The following is a 21592-nucleotide window of genomic DNA, read 5'->3' as shown; positions in this document are numbered from 1 at the left end:
TACACATGGACTGCAGATATTTTTGTTGGTTATTCCATTTCAATTATCAATTTTTCGATTTAAATATTTTCACTACGGTACCCTTTTCATTAGCCGTAAGTATTATACTATTTGGCGGTAGAATGTTTGATTAACCTATCCAAGGACTTGCAATAGAGCTTTCTCCAACATTTGTTTATTATTGAACTACAAGCATCCTGGTTTACGAAAATGTATAAAGCAAACAAGAAAGTTGAAATGTTTTATTACATGAAATAAGCGTGAAACATTTAAAAACGATTGTATATTAATGAGACACTTCTTCGAGCTCCTCGCTCCGCTCTCAAAACATAACATGTCATCGTATCGACTCGGGAGCCGTTTAGACACAATCGCGGCTAAGCACCTGAGCCCTTAACCCGTTTGCAAAGCGCTGACTGCCGGCATCAGGCTCTTTTACGTGAGAAAGTGAGCACTAGGGCTGGACTTGTTTGTGGATGTTTTAATTATTTACTTGAAAATATAATTGTTCTTTAGTAGAGGAGTATTGAAAACAATACTATCTTCTTCCAATTCAAAAACAATTATGACATAATGAGACAAGTGTCTGTTTAACTAATTACCAGCTAAACAATGATCATAAATCATGTCCTGGGTATCTCGTTTACAGTATTTTATTTTGTAATTATTAATTAATATTGGTGACGAAATCATAATGTATTGTACAAATAATTGTATGTTTTTTTTTCTAAATTCTCTATAAAATCGTAAACTTTTTAATTTATTTTATGCCTTCTATTTAGTTGCTAACAACATTTGTTATTCAGCATGCCTATCGATGTTAGGAGTCTCCATTTGTGTAGATAAACTACACAAAACTTTGGAACTTTGGCCACATGACGTGTGGTTTAGGGGGCGATAACTAAAAAAATAAATATTTTCTCTATCCGTTTTAACATGACATTGATATTGTTGTAAAAAACCTTGAATCGTTTCAATCACTAAACGTATCGATACTCGTCGCAGCCCTAGCCCGTATCGAGTGCAAGTGGTCGTTAAGCGAGCGATATGTGCCCATCGAGCACGCGCGCGCTCTCGCCACCTCGGCCCTCGTGCGCTCTGGGTCACTGGGACAGGTGCTGTCCTTGCCGTTTGTTTTTTCCCTTCGATTTTTAAATGCCATTGTGAACTAAATATTCAAAGTGGGACTTTTTTCGTTCTAAGTTTTATCGTACCTTTTAGAAATTGTTTCTATCTCTTTCTAGATAAATAGAGCAAACAAGATGCAAATATGCTTTTGTAGGAATAAATCAACGACTTTGTATATCAGACACTACTGAAACATACTTCAATCGAATAGGCCTTTGCCAGCACTTTGAGTCGTCATTTTATAGGATTCAATTAAATCTAAAGGTACCACCAGTCGGGAGGTAGATTCCACAGAGACAAACCGATAAGAAACTCATTGCATATTTTGTATATTAAGATGGCACCTTATATTATCTAGTCATGTTGCATTGTATATAGATTTGCTTGCATCAAACACAACTATAACATGTTTATATGTATTAAAAGCATTATATTAATAATAAGAAATAAAACATAAAAATTATTTTGAAAAATTTATTTCGTGATCTCAGTTGTAGTAAAATAAAAACTCTACTCTCAACGCACTACGTGTTCCGTGCCGTCGACATAAGGCACGTGACCTAGCTGTACCCACACGGACATCGCTGTATAAAATATATCCATACAAAGTAAATAATAAACAAAGAGTTTTTAAGTGATGTTTATAATCGATATATTTTATTCAGCAAGTACGTGTATACTCTGTGGCACTTGAATCTTTATCATATTATAAGCATAACCATACGAATTAATCCGCCATATTTTTATGAAAATATTTATTTGTTTAACCAAAGACAAGAGATGACATATAATTATTAAAAACGGCTTCACCTATAAATTTCACAAGCAATGTTTTGTACTCTTCTTACGAATGTCAAATAGATTAATACAAAAAGAGAGAATATGGTGTTTATCTAAACAATTTTTATAAGTTAGGCCGTTTTCTTCCAACACATGAGTGCTTTATGAGATCATAAATACAGAACAAATAAGAAAATTACATATTCAATTGAATAATCCTTAAAAAAATCTTAAAGTCAAATCAAAAAAATAAAAATACATTTTTATGCAAACCTTACAGTGCCACAGTTACATCATTAAATAAATTCCTACTTAACTAACATCTAAATCGAGAATCGAATACAAAACTATTATATCGAATGAAAAAATTCAAATATACATAAAAAAAATACACATTTGGACGGAAAACAAAAAAGCTCAAAGTAAAGAAAAAAAAAAGGTCAAGAGATTTCGCTCTAATGAAGCTTAAACTACAACTTACAACTAATTTGTATTACATTTCAATTGGATGACGATTCATTATAAAAAAATATTTCATATTTTACAATAAACAAAAGGAATTTTAATCATTCTATGATTTATATGGAAATCCGTGATATGCAGTCGTCAGGGTGTCGAGTCTGGCATATTTTATATGACATTGCTGACTCTACTGTACATTATCTCTTAACTTCAGGTAAGGTTAGGTAATAATAGATAGTAATATGCTAGATAACTACTAGATAGATGCAATAATATTTAAATTAAACTAGTTATAACGGATTTGAATCGCGTATATTAATTATTTTTGGGTGACCCGTGACCACGAACGCTGTAAAGTGCTCGAAACGTCGGGATGTTAAAAATAATTAATATACGCGATTCAAATCCGTTATAACTAGTTTTATTTAAATGTGTAATAATCGCGAAAATTTAAGACAACATTAGATGCAGTAATAGTTCTTCCATAAATTTAAAAAGAGGAAACGAATATGAAATTAATTGGTCAAGTCTCATACTACTCATATTAATGTGCTTACTATATTTTTACTACTTGTAGAGGAAGACATAGTATGGAAACTTGTATGTTTCGAATATATATTTCCTTAATTATGGAATCAAAGTTACCTATTAAAATAACTCAAGAGACTGTACAGTAAAATCAGCATTACTATATAACATAACATTTGTATTAATACTTACACAGACTATAAACACAGAGACGTCAAAATAACTCACTTTTTGGTTTCAAATCTAGCGATCTAGATATCATTAACGAATCTTAATTTATAATTATGTATGTATATATTAATGCTGTTGGTAGAATACAAAGCGATTACCTCCAAAAGTTGTTCTTTTATCATTTTTATTAAAGCCTTTTTGCAAAAATGTTTATCAAGCGCAGTAAATACGCTACTAAAGTTGTGTATCATATTGTTTTATAATACATAATGCGCGTTAAACGTAAATATAAGGCGAATCCTTTATATACTTATACGCCATGTTAAGTTTCAATCACAAGTATGTATGAATTAAATCATAATTCGACTTAAAATAAAAAAGTACAATTAAATCAGTCAATGGAATATGTCACTGAAAAATATTTATAATAAAAATACAATGTAATTGAGAAAATAAAATTCAATTCATATAATAGTAAAAAAATCATATTTTATAAATACATATATCGATTAAAATATATGGGAATCTGCACTATTATTAAAAAAAATATAATTTTAACGCCAATCCTAATGTGCTTTAGAGGTGCGTGTAGTTTACTTATAGCTAACTTGTAAATTTCAATTCGCTCAAATGAAAGTGAATTATATTGCAAAGATTTAAAGTTGAAAATACTGTGACAATAATTAAATATCGAATAATTAAGATGAGATTCATAAAAGATTTATAAAAGTAGCCAAATGGCACCTTCTGGGAGAGACTTTAAGAGCTATATTCGATTGAAGAATACAATAAACCTATTTTTAGTACATATAAGTTTGTCTTAAAAGATTGTCTTAGTAGCAAGTAGGAAGTGTAAATTAAGTATAAAAGAGTGTGGATTTTTTACTTAATGTATAGCAATTTAAAGTATAATACATGTATATATATACTGACATAAGCTTGAAATTTTCATATGAATCATTTTTTAAAACTTGTATAGGCGTGGGCAACAAGCTATAAACTCATATATTTCAGACAAGATAATTCTTGCGAACAAAATGTTCATGTCTCGAGTAAGTTAACAAACTCATAATAGAATCCGATCTATACGAGTAGTCATCCATTAAGAGACAAAATAATTGAATAAATATTCAAGCTTGATCAAGTGGAGTCGGGTGAAGGAACTGTATAGTGTGTGGCTTACGGCGCTGTGGAACAGCGGCTAAGAAACATGAGCACGCTCGTAGATGGCAGCGGGCTGCGGGGAGTGAGGGGCTGCGGGCTGCGGGGCGCGGGCTGCGGGGAGTGAGGGGCTGCGGGGTGCGGGGCGCTAGATGAAGAACTCTCGTCGCTTGGTGACGCGCGGGCCCGTGGCGGCGGCCAGCGCGGCGGCGTCGGGGTCGGCCGCGCCGTCCGCGCCGCGCTCCTCCTGCCACACGCACGCATTACTTAGGGGTTGTCCATTAATCACGTGATCTTTTTTTAGCATTTTTTAACCCTCCCTCCCCTATTGGTGATACGTAGTGAGGTTTAAGACCACCCCCCCTCCCCCTTCTCAACATCACGTGTATTTTTAGTACCTACAACGAATCTTAAAATTTTCTGAATATTATCTTAATTTAAATACAGGTATAAACTATAATCTTATTTTATTTTGAAATTAAGGACCATATTTGTTGAAAAAAACGCGCATTAGACGAAAAATAAATACACGAGATATCTTACTACAAACCCCCCCCCCTCCCTCTTGTGTTATTTTTGTGATTTTTATCAAACCCCTCCCCCCTCTTTCAAGCCTCACGTGATTAATGGACAACTACTGATCTGACTGGGTGCTGACACTCATCGAGTCTCAAACTCAAACTCAAATTCCTTTATTCAATATAGAAGCATTACACTTACTTATTGATTGTCAAATAAACACTACCACCGGTTCGGAATTTTTATCGCAGTTTTACACTAAAATATTTCAATTTGCACGTGTCGGGTTGATTGTATTTTATGCTTGTCCTCCTTGTTATAAATAATGAAAAGTAGTAGTCCAAGTAAAAGGATTTTATATAGGAGTAGTACATTACCTGTGTGAGATATTCTCCCTTATGCCTGGAGAGAGCTCGCACGAGCACTATCGCCACTACAATCAGCAACAGGAAAATAAACGCGAGAACGGCTGTAAAATTAAATTATACTCATGTTAAACTTACATATTATTGGAATAAATAAATAAAATAATTTTCCACAATTCTTAGAGCTTATGGTTTAAAACATTAAATTTGAATATATATTATTATGTATATTGTATGTATATATACTTACTGCCGAGTATGGCCTCGTCGGTGCGGTGGTAGTCGAGATCGGAGGCGAGGTCTGCGGGAGGAGGCGGGCGCGTCTCCGCACGTTCGGGCGGGTGCGTCACGGGCTCCACTCCACAGAAGTCCTCGTGCAACACACCTAGCAACATGTACACGAATAAATTTCCCAACCGAATACTGCTACATACAACAACAACAACAGCCTGTAAATTCCCACTGCTGGGCTAAAGGCCTCCTATCCCTTTAAGGAGAAGGTTTGGAACATATTCCACCACGCTGTTCCAATGCGGGTTGGTGGAATACACATGTGGCAGAATTTCTATGAAATTTGTCACATACAGGTTTCCTCACGATGTTTTCCTTCACCGCTGAGCAGGAGATGAATTATAAAGACAAATTAAGCACATAAATCAGCGGTGCTTGCCTGGGTTTGAACCCGCAATCATCGATTAAGATGCACGCGTTCTAACCACTGGGCCATCTCTGCTCAACTGCTAAATAAAGTTGTATATTTGTTCTATAAACAAAATTTTTATTCTAATTTTGTTTCAAGCACATTAGCCGTCTCATTTGTAAAGACAGTAAAATAGATGACTATATATCTAGCTATAAACAGCGTGGAGTGGGCCAGACCTCCGATGGTGCGCACGTTGGGCGGCGGGTCCTGCTGGAACAACAGCTTTAGCGGGTATATGTCATCGAACTCCACGCGACTCACACAGCCCACGAAACCCTCGCTCATGGTCTCGTTGCGGCCCATGTACATGTACTGGATGTTGTTGAACTGCGCGTCGGCCGACTCGCGGATGTTGAAGTGGTACTCCTGCGTCTCGTAATTATCCACCTGACACACAACCGATTACATGATTATTAGAGGAACGAGTGAGACATTGACGACCTCCATGGTCGAGTGGTGTGTACACCGGTTCTCATGGGTACGCCACTCTGAGGTCCCGGGTTCGATTCCCGGCCGAGTCGATGTAGATTACCATTAGTTTTCTATGTTGTCTTGGGTCTGGGTGTTTGTGGTACCGTCGTTACTTCTGATTTCCATAACACACTGCTTCAGTTACTTACATTGGGATCAGAGTAATGTATGTGATGTTGTCTCATATTTATTTATTTATATTTATTTGTGAGCGTCTCGGAAGCCCAGTATACCTGCAGCACCATAGTGGCTCCGCTGTCCTTCCGCGAGAGTCGCACGTCGTGGTACTGTCCGAGACCGAAATGCTTGCCCTGGAATATTATCTCCTGCCTCTCGAAACCGAAATCGAAGACGACCCGAAGGTGACCTTGAGAAAAAAAAAAGATTAGAATCATGTTAGAAAGAGTTAACGAAAGAGGATTCATATGAGTAAACAAATAATTTACTCATATGTATCCTCCAAATAAACATTTACCCAAAAAATTAATTAAATTGGATTGTACTATTTATTTTTAAACATAAAAAATGGTAGTTAATTTTGTCATGATTCCAGGAACATTCGTAAATAAAAAAAAAGTATGTGAATTATAACTAATATGTCCGTAATTGATTGTCTCTTCATATACACCATACTAGAGTTAGGAGAAAATTTAAACTTTATGTTGGATAAAATAAAATAAACTCAATAAACTTACCAAATACAAATAGGTGAACTTACCAGAATTAGACACCATAAGAGTTAGGTATTCTCCAGAGATATTAGAATAGAATCCCAGCAGGAAACCCTTAGGGTTCGTGGTCGTAAAACCTACGCGGATCTTCTCATTAATGGTAGATCTCCAAGAGCCAAGGAAGTCATACTTCACCATGGAATTTGGACGGAGGTTGACACCGATTTCTAGAATATAACAATAATATAACTACTAATATTCGATAGTTTCCACTTTGAACTACCATAGCTAAAATTTATATTAAGAGTTACTTATAGTACGACACAACTTAGATGTCGCATCGGCAAAATTCGTAAAACCGACCACATCCGAATTGAGTACGCTATCCCAAATTATCAATATTTATTTCTCGTGCGGATATGATCTTTGCACAAACGTAATAACTTGTAATATCATATGACCTAATATATTCGTATTTGACACGTCGATTTACATGCACTTGCTTTCTCTGACGCGTGAATCTATAGCGACGAATAGCGTCGAATGGGGCGATAGGGAGCTATTTCTATTGGTTGTGTAAATCGGCAGTAATCGGTTTTATTTTCATTCCATTTCATTATCCGATGCTACATCTAATTTGTGTCGAACTATAATTGTATAGTAGGCAAATGTGTGAATATCAATAGTGTGAGTAAGACATTACCGTCAGCACAAATGGGTCCCTTGAAGGCGGTCCATCGGCAGTCGCACGAGTAGGAGTCGTAGCGCTCCAGACACGTGCCGTTGTTGAGGCACGGCGACGACTCGCACTTGCCCACACAGCCCTCCGACACGCCGTACACGCCTGCACGACACGCGCGTTATTTATTTATTTATTTAATACTTTATTGCACACACAATGAAAGGACATACAAATAAAGAGAACTTCTCTTATTTTCTTTTCTTTGTTGTAATTACAACAAAGAAAAGAAAATAAGAGCGTGCAAAGGCGGTCTTATTGCTAAAGCAATCTCTAACAGACAACCTTTGTTGAAAGGATTTGCAAAAGCAGAAAAAGGATAGTGCAAAAAATAAAAATAAAATAATATTCATGATAAACTAAAATAATGACTTATAATATACATACTAATATAAAGTATATATAACCTACATACGTTACATATAAATATATGTATATACTTACATACATAGATACATAAAAATAAATATAAAATACACACATATAACATTTTTATATATAATACATATTCAATAAACGTACATACATTACTTATTGTAAGGAAATATAGTGAGTTTTCACGCGACGTTTAAATATATAAATAGAAATTAGAGCGACGGATTTCCGAGGGAAGCATATTCCATAGCTTCACAGCTTTAACAGTAAACTCAAACTCAAACTCAAATATCTTTATTCAATATAGAAGCATTACACTTTCTTATTGATGGTCAATTGAAACACTACCACCGGTTCGGAAAGAAAATACCCTGACCTGAGAAGAACCGGCGAAAGAAACTCAGCGGGTTTTTTTTTGTTTGTCTTATGTATTATATAAATAAACAATTTAATATGAGATGAAATAGCCAGGAGGCGATCGTATCATTCCCAAGGTGTGCTATCGATCATAAACTCATTAATTGTATAATAATCTTTTGCACACAAGCGTTCCTTAATAATTTTTTTAAATTTGGCAACAGAGGCATTTTGAACGCTTTCTGGGATCCTGTTGTAAAACCGTATACATTGCCCCACAAAGGAGTTACTGACTCTACGCAGTCGAGTAAACGATTCAATTCATTCGCGTTAGTACTCGTGGCGCGGGGGTGTGGGGGGTGTGGGGTGCGGGGGGGGGGGTCCGTGCGTACCGCGTCGCGCGTGTCGTCGCAGGTCGACGGCGCGTCCGTTGAGCAGCAGCGCGCGCACGCAACCCACGAAGCCGTCCTTGCGGTCGAGCGCGGCGCCCAGCGCCAGCGCCGTGCTGAGCTGCAGCGCGCGCACCGGCTCCTTGGCCGTGCGGATCTCGTTCTTCAGAGCGCCGTCTACCACCACGCGCGCCTCCTTCCTGCGAAACAACCTTACAGTTACATCGGACACCAAGTTGAGCTAAAATGTTACACGCTTTTAAATAAAACTAATTATAACGGATGAATCGCGTATATTAATTATTTTTAAAAAATGCCAAGAACACAAACACTGCAAAGTGCTCGAAACGTCGGGATGTTTAAAAATAATTAATATACGCGATTCGAATCCGTTATAATTAGTTTTATTTAAATGTGTAATAATCGCGAAAATTTAAGACAACATTATGTTATACGCTGATTATAGTGTTGTCTTAAATTTTTGCAATTATTACACATTTAAATGAAACTAGTTATAACGGATTCGAATCGCGTATTTTAATTATTTTTGGACATCCCGACGTTTCGAGCACTTTACAGCGTTCGTGGTCACGGGTAGACTAAGGTGGCATTTGTCTATTTGAGGAATAAAGAAATATTATTTATAACTCAAGATACCAATTGAGAAATCGTTGGCGGTTGTTGTAAATAATATTTCTTTGTTCCTCAAATAGACAAATGCCACCTTAGTCTACCCTTGACCACGAACGCTGTAAAGTGCTCGAAACGTCGGGATGCCAAAAATAATTAATATACGCGATTCAAATCCGTTATAACTAGTTTTATTTATACGCTGATTATATTAAGCACCAGAAACATTTTCACCAGAGACTCAGTATCCGTACCTATTTCTTTCGATGGAGACGGAGTGCCAGTTGTTGTCGGAGAGCCGTTTGCTGGTGTCCACGGACACTCCCAGCGGAGTGTCTCCGACCTGGAACTGGAACTGCAACTGATCGCCGCCGATGATCGAAAGCTTGATGTAATCTTGTGGACCCTGAGAAAAAAAACATACTGTTTCGTGAACTTAAAAGAACAAAATATAACATCGCTACAAATTGAAAGTTACTCGACCTCGCCAGAACAATATATATGTTCATCTATTTATAAACAATGTCACAAAAATTAATAACGTCGATAATTTTTCCAACATACTACAAATTTATTTTATATTTTAAATTATTTTAAATTTCCACCCTTATATATAAACATTGTTCATCCGAAAAAAATTAGAACACTGGAGGCGAGTATTGTTGTAATCTGTAACCTACACTGTAACATACCTTAGAATGTAAAAGGACGGCGTTTTCTTGCGTAGTGCGGAATTCGAAGTAAATATCACCGCTGTGCCCGAGGTCGAATGTCGGTAACAAGATCACAGAGTCGGATATGCGGAATGTGATCGCGTTGCTGAAGAGATCTAACAGACAAAATGGTAACATTCATTTACTTTCACAAATTCAGAGACAAGATTACGAGCTACTTCTTACTTGACAATGTACAAAGTCATGCTATTTACATTAAAATATACAGAATGATTGTAGTATCCACCACAGAATATCCTGAGACAGTACTAACTAAACTTAATTTTTATGATGTTTATAAGGAGCAGTTTCATTTAATGAGAACTTTAGCAGTGATTGTACGGATACTTCTACGAAACATTACTTTATTTGAGTGAAAGTTTGTCGTAAAATGATTAGATTATTCTAATCGTCGATATAAGCTAGATACCGACCGTCGCCCTCGCAGAGCAGCGGCCCGAGCGTGTAGCGGCCCTCCTTCTCGTCGAGGTGGCTGCCCGTGTCGCCGAAGCGCAGCTGCTTCACCGGCAGGAATTCCTTGTCTGTTATGTCTCCGCCGTCCACCTGGAACTCTGCAATGCGACGGTCAGTGAGGCAAGAGCGCGGCGGGTGGTGGGCGGCGGGCGGGGTGGTCGCCACGTACCGTCGCGGGCGAGCGGGCCGTGCTCGGCGTCGCAGTTGCACCACTTGGTGGGGTCCACGCACGTGCCCAGCACGCCGCACTGGCACATGCGGCTGCCCGCCTGCGCGCCCGCCCAGTAGTCCATGCGCTGCCCGCTGCGCGACACCCACCACGCGAACGGGTGGAAGTCGGCCTCCGTGCCTGCGGTCGGGAAGTTACGTTACCATTATTACTCAATTCCGAAATGGTATTTATTCTAAGTGTAAATAATTGTGAGTCGAAATTTTATCGATTCACGCATTCAAATTTAATTTTACTATTTTTATTTAAAGTTGCATCGTACTGAAAAGTTGCATAAAAAGTGGCAAAGAGTGTAAAGCGGCACTCACTGGGCGAGTTGAGCAGGCGCGAGTGCTTGCAGAAGTACTCGAGGCGCTGGCTGCACGCCAGGCTGCGGTTGAGCAGCGCCTCCAGCTGCGCGCGCGACGCGTCGTACGTTATGTCCTGGCGGAAGCTGCCCGCCTCCTGGTAGCCGTCAATCTGCGTGCTCTGCGTCGACGAGTGGTGCACCGCCGTCACGATGCGGTCGGCTGCGGACACGCGCGCGTTACTCTCGGCTCCCAGCCAGTGCGAGTGCGCCGCCGGGCTCTACTCACAGTAGAAGTGGCACGTGGCGGGGAAGGGCGGCAGCGGGCCCGAGCCGTCGACGTCCAGTAGCACGGCGCGCCCCGCCGCACCCGCACCTGCACCTGCGCGCTGGTACGCGCCGCACGACACCGGGTGCACGGCTGCGGAGAGGGAGCATGATTAGATTAGATTTGGAATGGGGGCAAATGTATCATTCATAAAAACAATCGAAAAATTAGTTTGTATTCTAAGAATGCCATCGAGCTGAATTTATAATAGAATATTTAATTAAAGTGAGTTTCTTGTCGGTTCTTGTCGGAGACGACACTTCGAACCGGTGATGGGCTTTGCCTGAAATTTAATTCTGGAAAAAATCAAAAGTGCTTAGAGATTACTTGAAAAAAGTATAGTATCGTTTTATTTTGGTGCTATGCTACTGTGTGTGCGTGCGCGTGCGGACTCACGCGAGTGGCAGACGGCGCCCGCATAGCCGGTGTCGGCGCAGTCGCACGTGAACTCGTCGGCGCTCTGCGTGCACACGCCGCCGTGCTCGCACGGGTTGGGGTTGCACCTGCGGCAGAGGGCGCTGTACTCACACACTGGTCACACTACACAGGGAGGGTTCCCTGTACATGTATTATAGTTATAATTTTTTAAATAAATCTTATTTTTAGACACACATATATTGCGTTAAGCTTGGGTAAAACCAAGGTCATGTTCAATGAACATGTTCTACCGGAACCGACTACGATACACGGTTGTTCAGTCGGTAGTAGTCCTCATAGTTGTTCAAAAATATGTCTACCTCGGGCAGACTTTGCGATTAGGTAGAAACAACCTTGAGGACGAGGTGAATAGAAGAATTCAGCTGGATTGGGCAGACTCGACAAAGACTCGACGCCGTTCGTAGCATCGACGCGTTGCAAGTTTCTACAAGCGTACCTGTCAATCATATGGCAGGCGTCGAAAACCAGTTCGTTGGTACAGCAGTACTCCTCCTTCTTCCAGTCGGTCGGCAGCCGGTAGTTGCCGTCCATCGCGATCTTACGCATGCAGCCAACGAAACCCCGCGTGGGAGCCTTGCCACCTGACCCGACAAATTTAAATTATACTATGTGTTTGTGATATTGATGATTTGGAAATGAATACTCCTTCGATAGCTTCAGATAATTTTAATGATGACTTATTACAATGGTGGAAATAAATTAAGAATAAAGCGTATATAAAATTAGGTGTTGTTCGTTAGCAAATTTAAAGTGCGAATGATACCCCGCCCCGCTCCCTACCCCATCTCCCGCTCGCCGTCCGTCTGTGTGGCCAGTATGAAGAGATGTTGCCAGGGTAAATTATTAGATGCATAGACACTATGCTTTATGATTTATGTTTTATTTTTGTTTTTTATCGATCAAAATTGTACCATATACCCTATCCAAAATATCCTTATAATTGGGATAACTATTCGGAATAAATATATTCTATCAAATGATCAAATTGCAAATATAAACATTAATTTAAATAATTGTATTTAATTAACATGACTTTGTACTTTTTAAATGTTAAAAAAGAGTAACTACTAAGTTTCTTACCGGTTCTTCTCGGTAGAATCTACTTTCCGAACCGGTGGTAGCTTCACTTAATTATAAAATGACGATTTAAAAGTGCTTATAAAAGCCTACTTGAATAAGGTTTATTTTGATTTTTGATCAAAAGCTACTGAATGTGTACAACAGCTGATGACTTCTTACCTGCGATATAATAAGTGCTTCCGGTGATAAACTTGAGCAGCTTGGTAGTTTTGACAGGCCGGAAGTCAACCGCCAGTACGAGGCTGTCGGGCGCCATGGTCAGCATCAGCGAGTGCCAGCGACCGTCGTTGAACTCCTCGGGGTAATTGTCGAGCTTCACCTTCGTCGAGCCCTTTGTGAACAATTCCACCTTCACCTTGCCCTCCTCTAGGAATACCTATTAAAAAAAAAAACATTTATCGTTAACATTCTTTATTGGCAGAGCGTAATAATAAATTTTTGGAAATTTTCAAACGAATTTTTCGACTTCGTAAAGTCAATACATCCTACCACATTTAATATTAAACACTTCTACACCAAGGCACCTTTCGCCCTTCTTAGTTAGTAGAAGACGACATTATACGAAGCCGTGTATATCGTAAATACAATTTATAACTTCGCATATTCAGCAGCTAAGTCTTACGATTCCTAAAGAATGACTTACGAAGGACTGATACGGTTGAGTGTGCTACTAGCGCCAAACTGATATCCACCAACCTCAAAGAATCCAAGACGCGACAATTTCAGAAAACACTCACTAATCATTCAGCTCATTTTCTACTTCATCAAATAGAGGAAACATAACAAATACGGCAGGTTTACCGTTAACAAGTATATGTCGCCTCTCAGCGTCGGTAACACCAGAGTGCTAGAGCCGGCAGGGGAGGTCAGAATCAGCAAGAATTACCTTTACATGTCCATCCGTCTTGAACTTGTGGTAGATGAGGAGTCCGTGGTGCTCGTACGTGCGGAACTCTAGCGACACGTTGAGAGCGCTGGCGCCCGAGTATCCGCGCAGCTTGGCGTACGAGCCCTCCTTCAGGAACGTGATGGGCACCACTGGAGGCTCCTGAGGGACACGCCATTAGCCTCGTAACCCTTACACTGTATACTACCTTCCACACAATACCCAGTAATATAACCTTTCGTATGTTAAATGACATTAGCCCACCTTGTGTTACCTGTTATACCGGGAGCCGGTATGGTCAACAGACAGCCCAACTTTGAGACAGAATTTTATTGTAACTAGATTTTATCCGTATTTAGTACGAATCAAGTCAATTCAAGTTATGAATATTAATGTAAATTGAATAATCTTTATTCACTTTCAACCATTTCTATATAAATACTCAATCATAGCTAATATATAAACTTTCAACAAAGGGTACTTCAGAGTGAATAACAGAACACACTTAGCCATACCTGCTCCCGGTATGTCAACAGTTGCGGCCAAAATGTGTTTATACCGGGAGCCGGTGTTTCAACAAACAAGAGGATAACATAGGTTCATGTGTGTCTAAATCAATGAACTCACCGGGCAACTATATAGGGTGTTCACTTTCTGGAACTTGAACGCTTCACCAGATTCGTAACCTTGCTTGAGATCTTGGATAACATTGGTGTTGTTCAGGTACATGTTCTCGACGCATCCCGTAAAATTCTGCGTCACGACCAAACCCTCTTGGAAGTTGGGGACCCCTCCGATATACAACTGGAATAAAATATGTGTAACAGTTATTGATTATGAGAGCTGAGATGGCCCAGTGGTTAGAACGCGTGTATTTTAACCGATGATTTCGGATTCAAAACTAGGCAGCACCACTATATATATACGTGTTTAATTTGTGTTTATAATTCATCTCGTGCTCGGCGGTGAAGTTAAACATCGTGAGGAAACCTGCATGTGTCTAATTTCATCGAAAGTCTGCCACATGTACATTTCACCGACCCGCATTGGAACAGCGTGATGGAATGTATTCCATACCCTCTCCTTAGTAGGAGAGGAGGCCTTATCGTTGGAATTAGGAATTTGGAACTCACAGCTCTGTTCAGATTCAGCCTGGAGAATTCTCCCTTGATCTGTCCCTGGACCACGACGCGGTCCACTGAGAACACGATGTCTCGTCTCTTCCGCGATATGACCACGTCGTGCCAGATGTTGTCATCCAACAGACTGCCCACCGACAGCGATGTTAGCGTGCCGGATCCTGCAGATTCATTACTGGTCAAAACTATTCTTATAACATACACATTACTAATTAGTTTTTATGGTATAGGTTGGCGGACGTGCATATGGGCCACCTGATGGTAAGTGGTCGCCAGCGCCCATAGACATTGACGTTGTAAGAATTATTAACTATTCCTTACATCGTCAATGTGCCACCAACCTTGGGAACTAAGATGTTATGTCCCTTGTGCCTGTAGTTACACTGGCTCACTCACCCTTCAGACCGGAACACAACAATACTGATACTTGTTTGGCGGTAGAATAACTGATGAGTAGGTGGTACCTACCCAGACGGGCTTGCACAAAGCCCTACCACCAAGTAAAGTTATATGTATAGAAACATTTGTAAACACTATAGTGTTGTAAACATTTCATGCTCGGCTGTAAACTTCATGAGAAAACTTGTACATGTCGGATGAAAATGCACCGCATACACACAGTATCGAATTAAAATGTGAGGATTCGTTTAAATCCTCCTTAGAAAGGACAATGTCCTTTACAACGACAATTACTGACATATAGCATGTGTATAGTAAAAACAAAACAAAAACGTTCAATAAATACATGTACTGGCGTTATTTGAATTTGGATAACGTTTTTATACAATGAAGCGCTCCCAATATTTATCACTTGAGTCTGTTCCAATACCTATACAGTATAGACTTTGCCATAGGATTTAGCGAGTTTAAATTTAAATGTATATGATTTACAATACCTGTTGACTTCCAGGCAGGATATATTAATTTAATAATTGTATTAACTTAAAAATTAACTAACATGACTGTATTTTTTAAATGTTGAAAAAGAGTAACTACTGAGTTTCTTGCCGGTTCTTCTCGGTAGAATTTACTTTCCGAACCGGTGGTAGCTTCACTTAATTGTTAAATGACGATTCAAAAGTGCTTGTAAAAGCCCACTTGAATAAAGTATACTTTGATTTTGATTGAATATAATTACCGAGGTCGATGTTGAGTACTAGTCGGTTGTCCCGCAGCTGCAGCGCGATGTAGTCGCCCTGCGTGCCGCGCGAGTACATGAGCGCGCCCGACGCCGCCGTCGTCTTGAAGCGGAAGCGGATCGCCTCGCGCGACGCCGATATCGGGTCCCGCAGCAGATCCACCTTCACTAACGACGAACCGTTGAAGTACAGCGTATCCGCGACTGAAACACCATGACTTTGACAATTTTACTCGGTACTAATAGGCTATTTGACTGGTTTTTAAAATCCATTTTATATTATTTAGTAGAGCTTAAGGAACCCAGCAAAAGTTGATTTTTTTATTTGTAGTACATATTTGTCGAAAAATATCATTTAAAAAATTCCATATTTAAATAACGCGCGAAAACACTACTTGGACAATATGGCTCTGCAAAGGAGTCGGTGACGTCACTTCGCTGTAATTTAATCTGTGGTACATATAGTAGAAAAGCAAGGTTTACAAGAAAGTGACTTCATTATAAGCCCGGCCAATCAGCGTTTTGTGTCACGTGACAAACGTTAGAAAACATGCATTTTTATTTATTGATTTTTGAATAAATTAAGTATTATTTTCAAGTTTCGTAAGTAAATAACCATTTTTAAACTCATAATATACACTGATTACAATAATTCACAATTTATTTTTCGCATTGTCAAATAGCCTATTGTCCATGTCTGAGTAAATACTACCGACTGAACAAATATTTTGTTGCAGCCGGAGTGACCTCACAAGGATTTGCCACCTAAGATATATCCTTGATAACGCAGAGATTTATGTTAAATATTTTTATTACACGTGCTGTTAGTTGCAGGACGACCATGTCCCTTGATGATATGTATACAACTTTGTATTATCCTACTAATATTATAAATGCGAAATTTTGTGAGGATAGACGTATGTATGTTTGTTACTCTTTCACAAAAAAAAAAACTACTGAACGGATTTGGGTGAAATTTTACAGTAATATAGGTTATACGTCAGAATAAAACATAGAGTACTATTTAAGTTAGGTTGAAGTTATTTGGACAATAATATAACGATACATATCAAGTACCAAAACTTATTATTTACTTTTAGATACTCAAAGATAGAGTAAGTATCATACCATAGTCGCAACCGTACACTTCGACCCTCATCGATATCTTGTCCCGCCATCTCATCGGGTTGATGCGGATGTACTGCGCAATGATCGGAACTTCGAACTCATTCTTGACCACCGTGTTCCCATCGTGGTTGCCTTCAAACATCTACAACACACACACAGATATTACAATATCGAAACTATTTACTGATAATATATATTAATATTATAAATGTGAAAATAGCTCTGTCTGTCTGTTTGTTTGTCGCTATTTCACAACCAAACCGCTGCACCGAATTTGATGAAATTTGGTATGAAGCAAACTTGAACTTCAAGATAGGACATAGGCTTACTTTTTTTGCCTAACACATGACAACAACCACCCTAAAATGCGAGAAAAGTAGCGGGCGAATACTGGTCTTATTGTATAATTAATTGAACTGTTTAAAAAAAAATCCAATGCCTATAATTCGAAAATATTCAACGGTTAGCGAATGACTTAAGAAAAAAGTACATCTTCTACTAAAGAAGAAGTAAGTGCCCACGCTGATGCAGTGCGCGTTAGAGGTATACTGCAGTGGGAAGAAGATTTTGAGAGTACTCGTGTTGGCACAAAGACAGCACTATAATATTTCGTTGGCTAATCTCCGATGAAATCGATCGATCGAATTTGGTCAGGAAGAGAACAGACCATAGCTTTAACAAAGTGATATAGCAGATTTTCTCACGATAATAAAAAGAAGCAAATGATTTTGGCAAATTTTTGTACTTCGTTGAACATCGACCAATAAACATCAACAATCATCTACCTATAAATTTTATACTTGTCATGTTTTAAGCCAGCGATGGTAAAAAATATACACAGAATATTTACTGAGAACAGAAATATTTTAATTGTGACAACTCTATTAATATTTATTGTATATTACAAAGCTTACTGGCCGAGCGTTTATAAGAGATCAGGCAGTAGAAAAAAAATAATTTAAATTTGGAGCATATTTTATTAAATTATATTTATTTATTTTTATATATGGATCGCTTGGTTTCAAGCCAGTGTAGGAGACCACTTAGCATCAGGTGACATAAAAGTCTATCTTCCTAAATAAATATTAAAAATAATTATACTTATACTTAACACTTTAAACGTAGAAGCGCCGAGCCATAAACTTTTAATTAGATAATTCTAAAATAAATAGAAAAATTCGAAAGCCAGAAATAGTACCAACTAAATATATGCACAGAAATGTTAAATTAGTAGTTAATTTAGATAAATATTATAATACAAGACCATTATATGTGAACTACATCACCTGCGTGTACCCATCGGCTCTGGACACAGAGCGCCAATTCTCGCCATCGTCGGAGTACTGTATCATGTACTCTGTGACAAACTCCTCGGTGGCGAAGCGCCCCCGAGTGGCGACGGCGCGGAGGTCCTTACGCGCGTGCAAGTTCACCGTTAGGTGCTGGTAGTACGAGCTCTCCATCGCGGTCCATGCTGACGAGCCTTCACCAATGTTAGTTCTACTTTAGTTAGTATCAAACTATTTGATATCTCGCCTGGACTTTTATCTTTACAGATAAATAAGAACAACTTCCTTTAGGAATATTCGAAAATGGTATACTTTTCTTACTATTTAAATATCCAGTTAAAATATCAAAATCATTTATTAAATTAGTTAGATTATATATATACAAAGCCGGTATATATGAAATAAAATAACAAATAATTATATAATACAACCCACTAATTTATCAGTGCCTGTGTAATAGTGAAGCATCTAAACTACAACATGCAAAGAATTATTGAATACATTCCTGTTAACATTAGCCCTGAATATCTTGCTTTCGATATTTACCTTAACTTCACCGCCCGGGGCTTTGTATCGTACATAATCGAGTCCATTCGACCCATAACTGATGTGGTACTCTTGAACAAACTCTCTGGAATGAGCTCTTCCCTGAGTCGCAACCCTTGTTATATTCTTCACAGATCCCAAATCAATGACAAGTCGCTGATCGAAATCATTCTCTGATGCCGTCCACGCGTTCAAACCTTTTTATTTAAAATTTGCTTTTTTAACTGTAGATTTACCTCTTGTTAGTATACATTGGTGGGTTAGTAAGTATAATGAAATATATTATTTTATTACATAATTTTATTTCTATAATATGTCAAAAACCATTATGACTTAAAATAAAGCACTAAAACTATATATATCTGATAACCCATTGCACAAAAAACACACTCAATCAGACAGCTCTTTAAACCCCAATTTTTATTTAATTTTTATCTTCCTTTGCGAGGAAATTGTTTGTAAATGTAGCATCCGGCTCAGTAAAAGGTTTGGCTTCTTTTACTATATCATCAAAAGTTAAAAATTCATAAGGCACAGGTGAGATTTTCACATTTTTATCCACTTGTAAAGATACCGCTACAGCATGCTTGTCATCCAACAAAGTCTCTTCAAACAACCAATCTTCCTTCAATATATTATTAACATATAATGTTGTACCAGTGACAATAGAACCTATTTTCAGTTCTGTTTTAACAGAAAAACTTATTTCATTCAGCGGGATTGTAATCCCCAAGCCAATATTTTTAACATAACTCTCTTTGAGGCACCACATCCGATAAAAACAAGCAATTTGCTTCAATTCCGTAGAATAACTAAAGATCTTTGACCACTCAAATTCAGAAAATTGTCTTTTCATTATACGAAAAAATTCAGGAATATTTTTGTTCACAGGTGGTTCAATCTTCATAATATCAATGCCGATGTTTCTCATTGAATTACCGGCCAGCACAACATAATCTCCCTGATGTGAAACATTGAAGTTTACAGGTGTATCACCTACATCAAGCAGGAAAGGCTTGCCACGATTGTCTCTATTAAAATGTATTTTTTCATAAGGTATATGTGATGAAGTATGAACAAATTTTCTCAACATCAGACGTCCTATCAATGAGGACTTTGCATCCTCTTGAAAAACAAATCTCGATATTCTTTCCTTCTCCTCTGCTTGGATATAGCTTGAAGCTGCCAATATCTGGTCTGCAGTTGGTTGCCAGGCACTGGCATTGAAAGCCCATCTTACATTTAAATTGTCCATATTGTTAGTAGTACTTAATCGCCTAATATTCTTTAATAACCTTGTCCAAGTTGACAATGGTGATAATTTTTTATTTCTTTTAAAACATTTGTTGACCTGTAGAGGAATTAATCCTAATTCAGGGTCCACTCGTATCAAATGAACAATAAGTAATTTCAATAACACAAGCCATTGCAAATTGTTTAAAAACAAAAATGTTTAAGAGACATGCACATAAAAAAAACAAAACTAACTATGCGTTAAATAATCTTGATAAAATAAAAGCTTTGCAGCATTGATGTCACAAAATGTGTCCTAAAACTTACTGCAACTTAAAATAAAAATAAAATATCAAAACTATAACAATTCGATATAATTCTATAAGCCCAAAATACTTGCACTTTTGTTATATAAAATAATATTTGCAGTTATTATGTATATAAAATATAAATTACAAGTAATGAAACTAACCATACAACTTAGCATTCTCAGGACCTCTGTCCCTTAAACTCGAAGTAGCACTAAGTTTAGCACCTTCTACGAGAGGCTCGTTACATTCGTAGTCGTAGTAATATCTTGCTGAATCTAAAACATAAAATTAGTTATTTTTTACTTAATTATTTTTGAACGATACATAAATTATCCATATCATCATGGTTTTTTATTACTTTTCAACGACTACGGTTCAACAACAATATAACCTTTTAGTACATAATACTCAAATATTTATCTCAAGCAACCAGAGTTGATATTTCCGTTATAGATTTATTCATATTGTATATCAGTTTAATGTTTACGAACAATTTCAATTTCGTTGCTGTTACTCACCTGCTTTTATGTATGTAGCGATGCAGGAGAACAACAAAAAATAATGTAATATTGAGCAGCTCATCATAATTTCATATTTGAATTGTACTGATTTCGGAAAATAAAATACTTCTCGAGTCAAAGAATCAAATTAGATTGTTTGATCATTACGTTCAGCGTTGTCACACTCGTCAAGCCGGACAACACCCAAGAGGAATGTTTTCTTTGTCAACGTAAAAATGTTAACAATCAAAGTTGAAAACAAAACGGACAGCACTGTTAACTTCAAATTAATTCTATTGGCTAAAACAAATGAGTTCCGTATTTGACCAATAAAAATATTTAGAAAACGATCACCGTAATATAAAACATACTAACGGCAATCTCCGTTCAGAAATGTAATTAGTAAGAGTTAAGATTAAAAAACC

General features: G+C 38.0%; 1 protein-coding gene across 2 annotated transcripts; it reads right to left on the bottom strand.

Moving 5' to 3' along the window:
- Positions 1-1588: 1588 nt before the first annotated feature.
- LOC124532654 (neurexin-4) lies at positions 1589-21424 on the bottom strand. 2 transcript variants are annotated; one of them, XM_047107686.1, is made up of 26 exons: positions 21186-21424; positions 20829-20942; positions 18575-18771; positions 17289-17430; positions 16161-16364; positions 15017-15183; positions 14511-14687; positions 13884-14045; positions 13157-13373; positions 12354-12498; positions 11876-11982; positions 11441-11572; positions 11174-11374; positions 10806-10985; positions 10597-10734; positions 10142-10278; positions 9704-9855; positions 8823-9019; positions 7663-7803; positions 7007-7186; positions 6522-6655; positions 5994-6204; positions 5365-5499; positions 5127-5218; positions 4369-4477; positions 1589-4330 (listed from the first exon to the last, which is right to left on the bottom strand). In XM_047107686.1, the coding sequence occupies exons 1-25, from the start codon at positions 21250-21252 to the stop codon at positions 4379-4381; spliced, it is 3828 nt and encodes a 1275-aa protein (XP_046963642.1). In that variant the 5' UTR covers positions 21253-21424; the 3' UTR covers positions 1589-4330; positions 4369-4378. The 2 variants fall into 2 exon arrangements, with proteins under 2 accessions (XP_046963642.1, XP_046963641.1); XM_047107685.1 differs by lacking the exon at positions 18575-18771 and adding an exon at positions 19124-19320 and having other exon boundaries at positions 21186-21418.
- Between the last annotated feature and the right edge of the window lie 168 nt (positions 21425-21592).

The sequence above is a fragment of the Vanessa cardui genome, chromosome 9 (genome assembly GCF_905220365.1).
Source record: "Vanessa cardui chromosome 9, ilVanCard2.1, whole genome shotgun sequence".
In the NCBI taxonomy this organism is placed as follows: domain Eukaryota; kingdom Metazoa; phylum Arthropoda; class Insecta; order Lepidoptera; family Nymphalidae; genus Vanessa; species Vanessa cardui.
Note: the sequence above shows the minus strand (reverse complement) of the source record. Positions and strands in the feature narration are given on the sequence as shown.

Excerpts from the sequence above, each read along its gene's own strand:
- LOC124532654 (XM_047107686.1), bottom strand. The coding sequence starts at position 21,252 with ATGATGAGCTGCTCAATATTACATTATTTTTTGTTGTTCTCCTGCATC. Across the intron at positions 18,772-20,828 it reads TGAGAATGCTAAGTTGTATG|GCTCGTCAGCATGGACCGCG; the intron begins GTTAGTTTCATT and ends ACATTGGTGAAG. Across the intron at positions 11,375-11,440 it reads CGCCACGTGCCACTTCTACT|CCGACCGCATCGTGACGGCG; the intron begins GTGAGTAGAGCC and ends GCGTGTCCGCAG.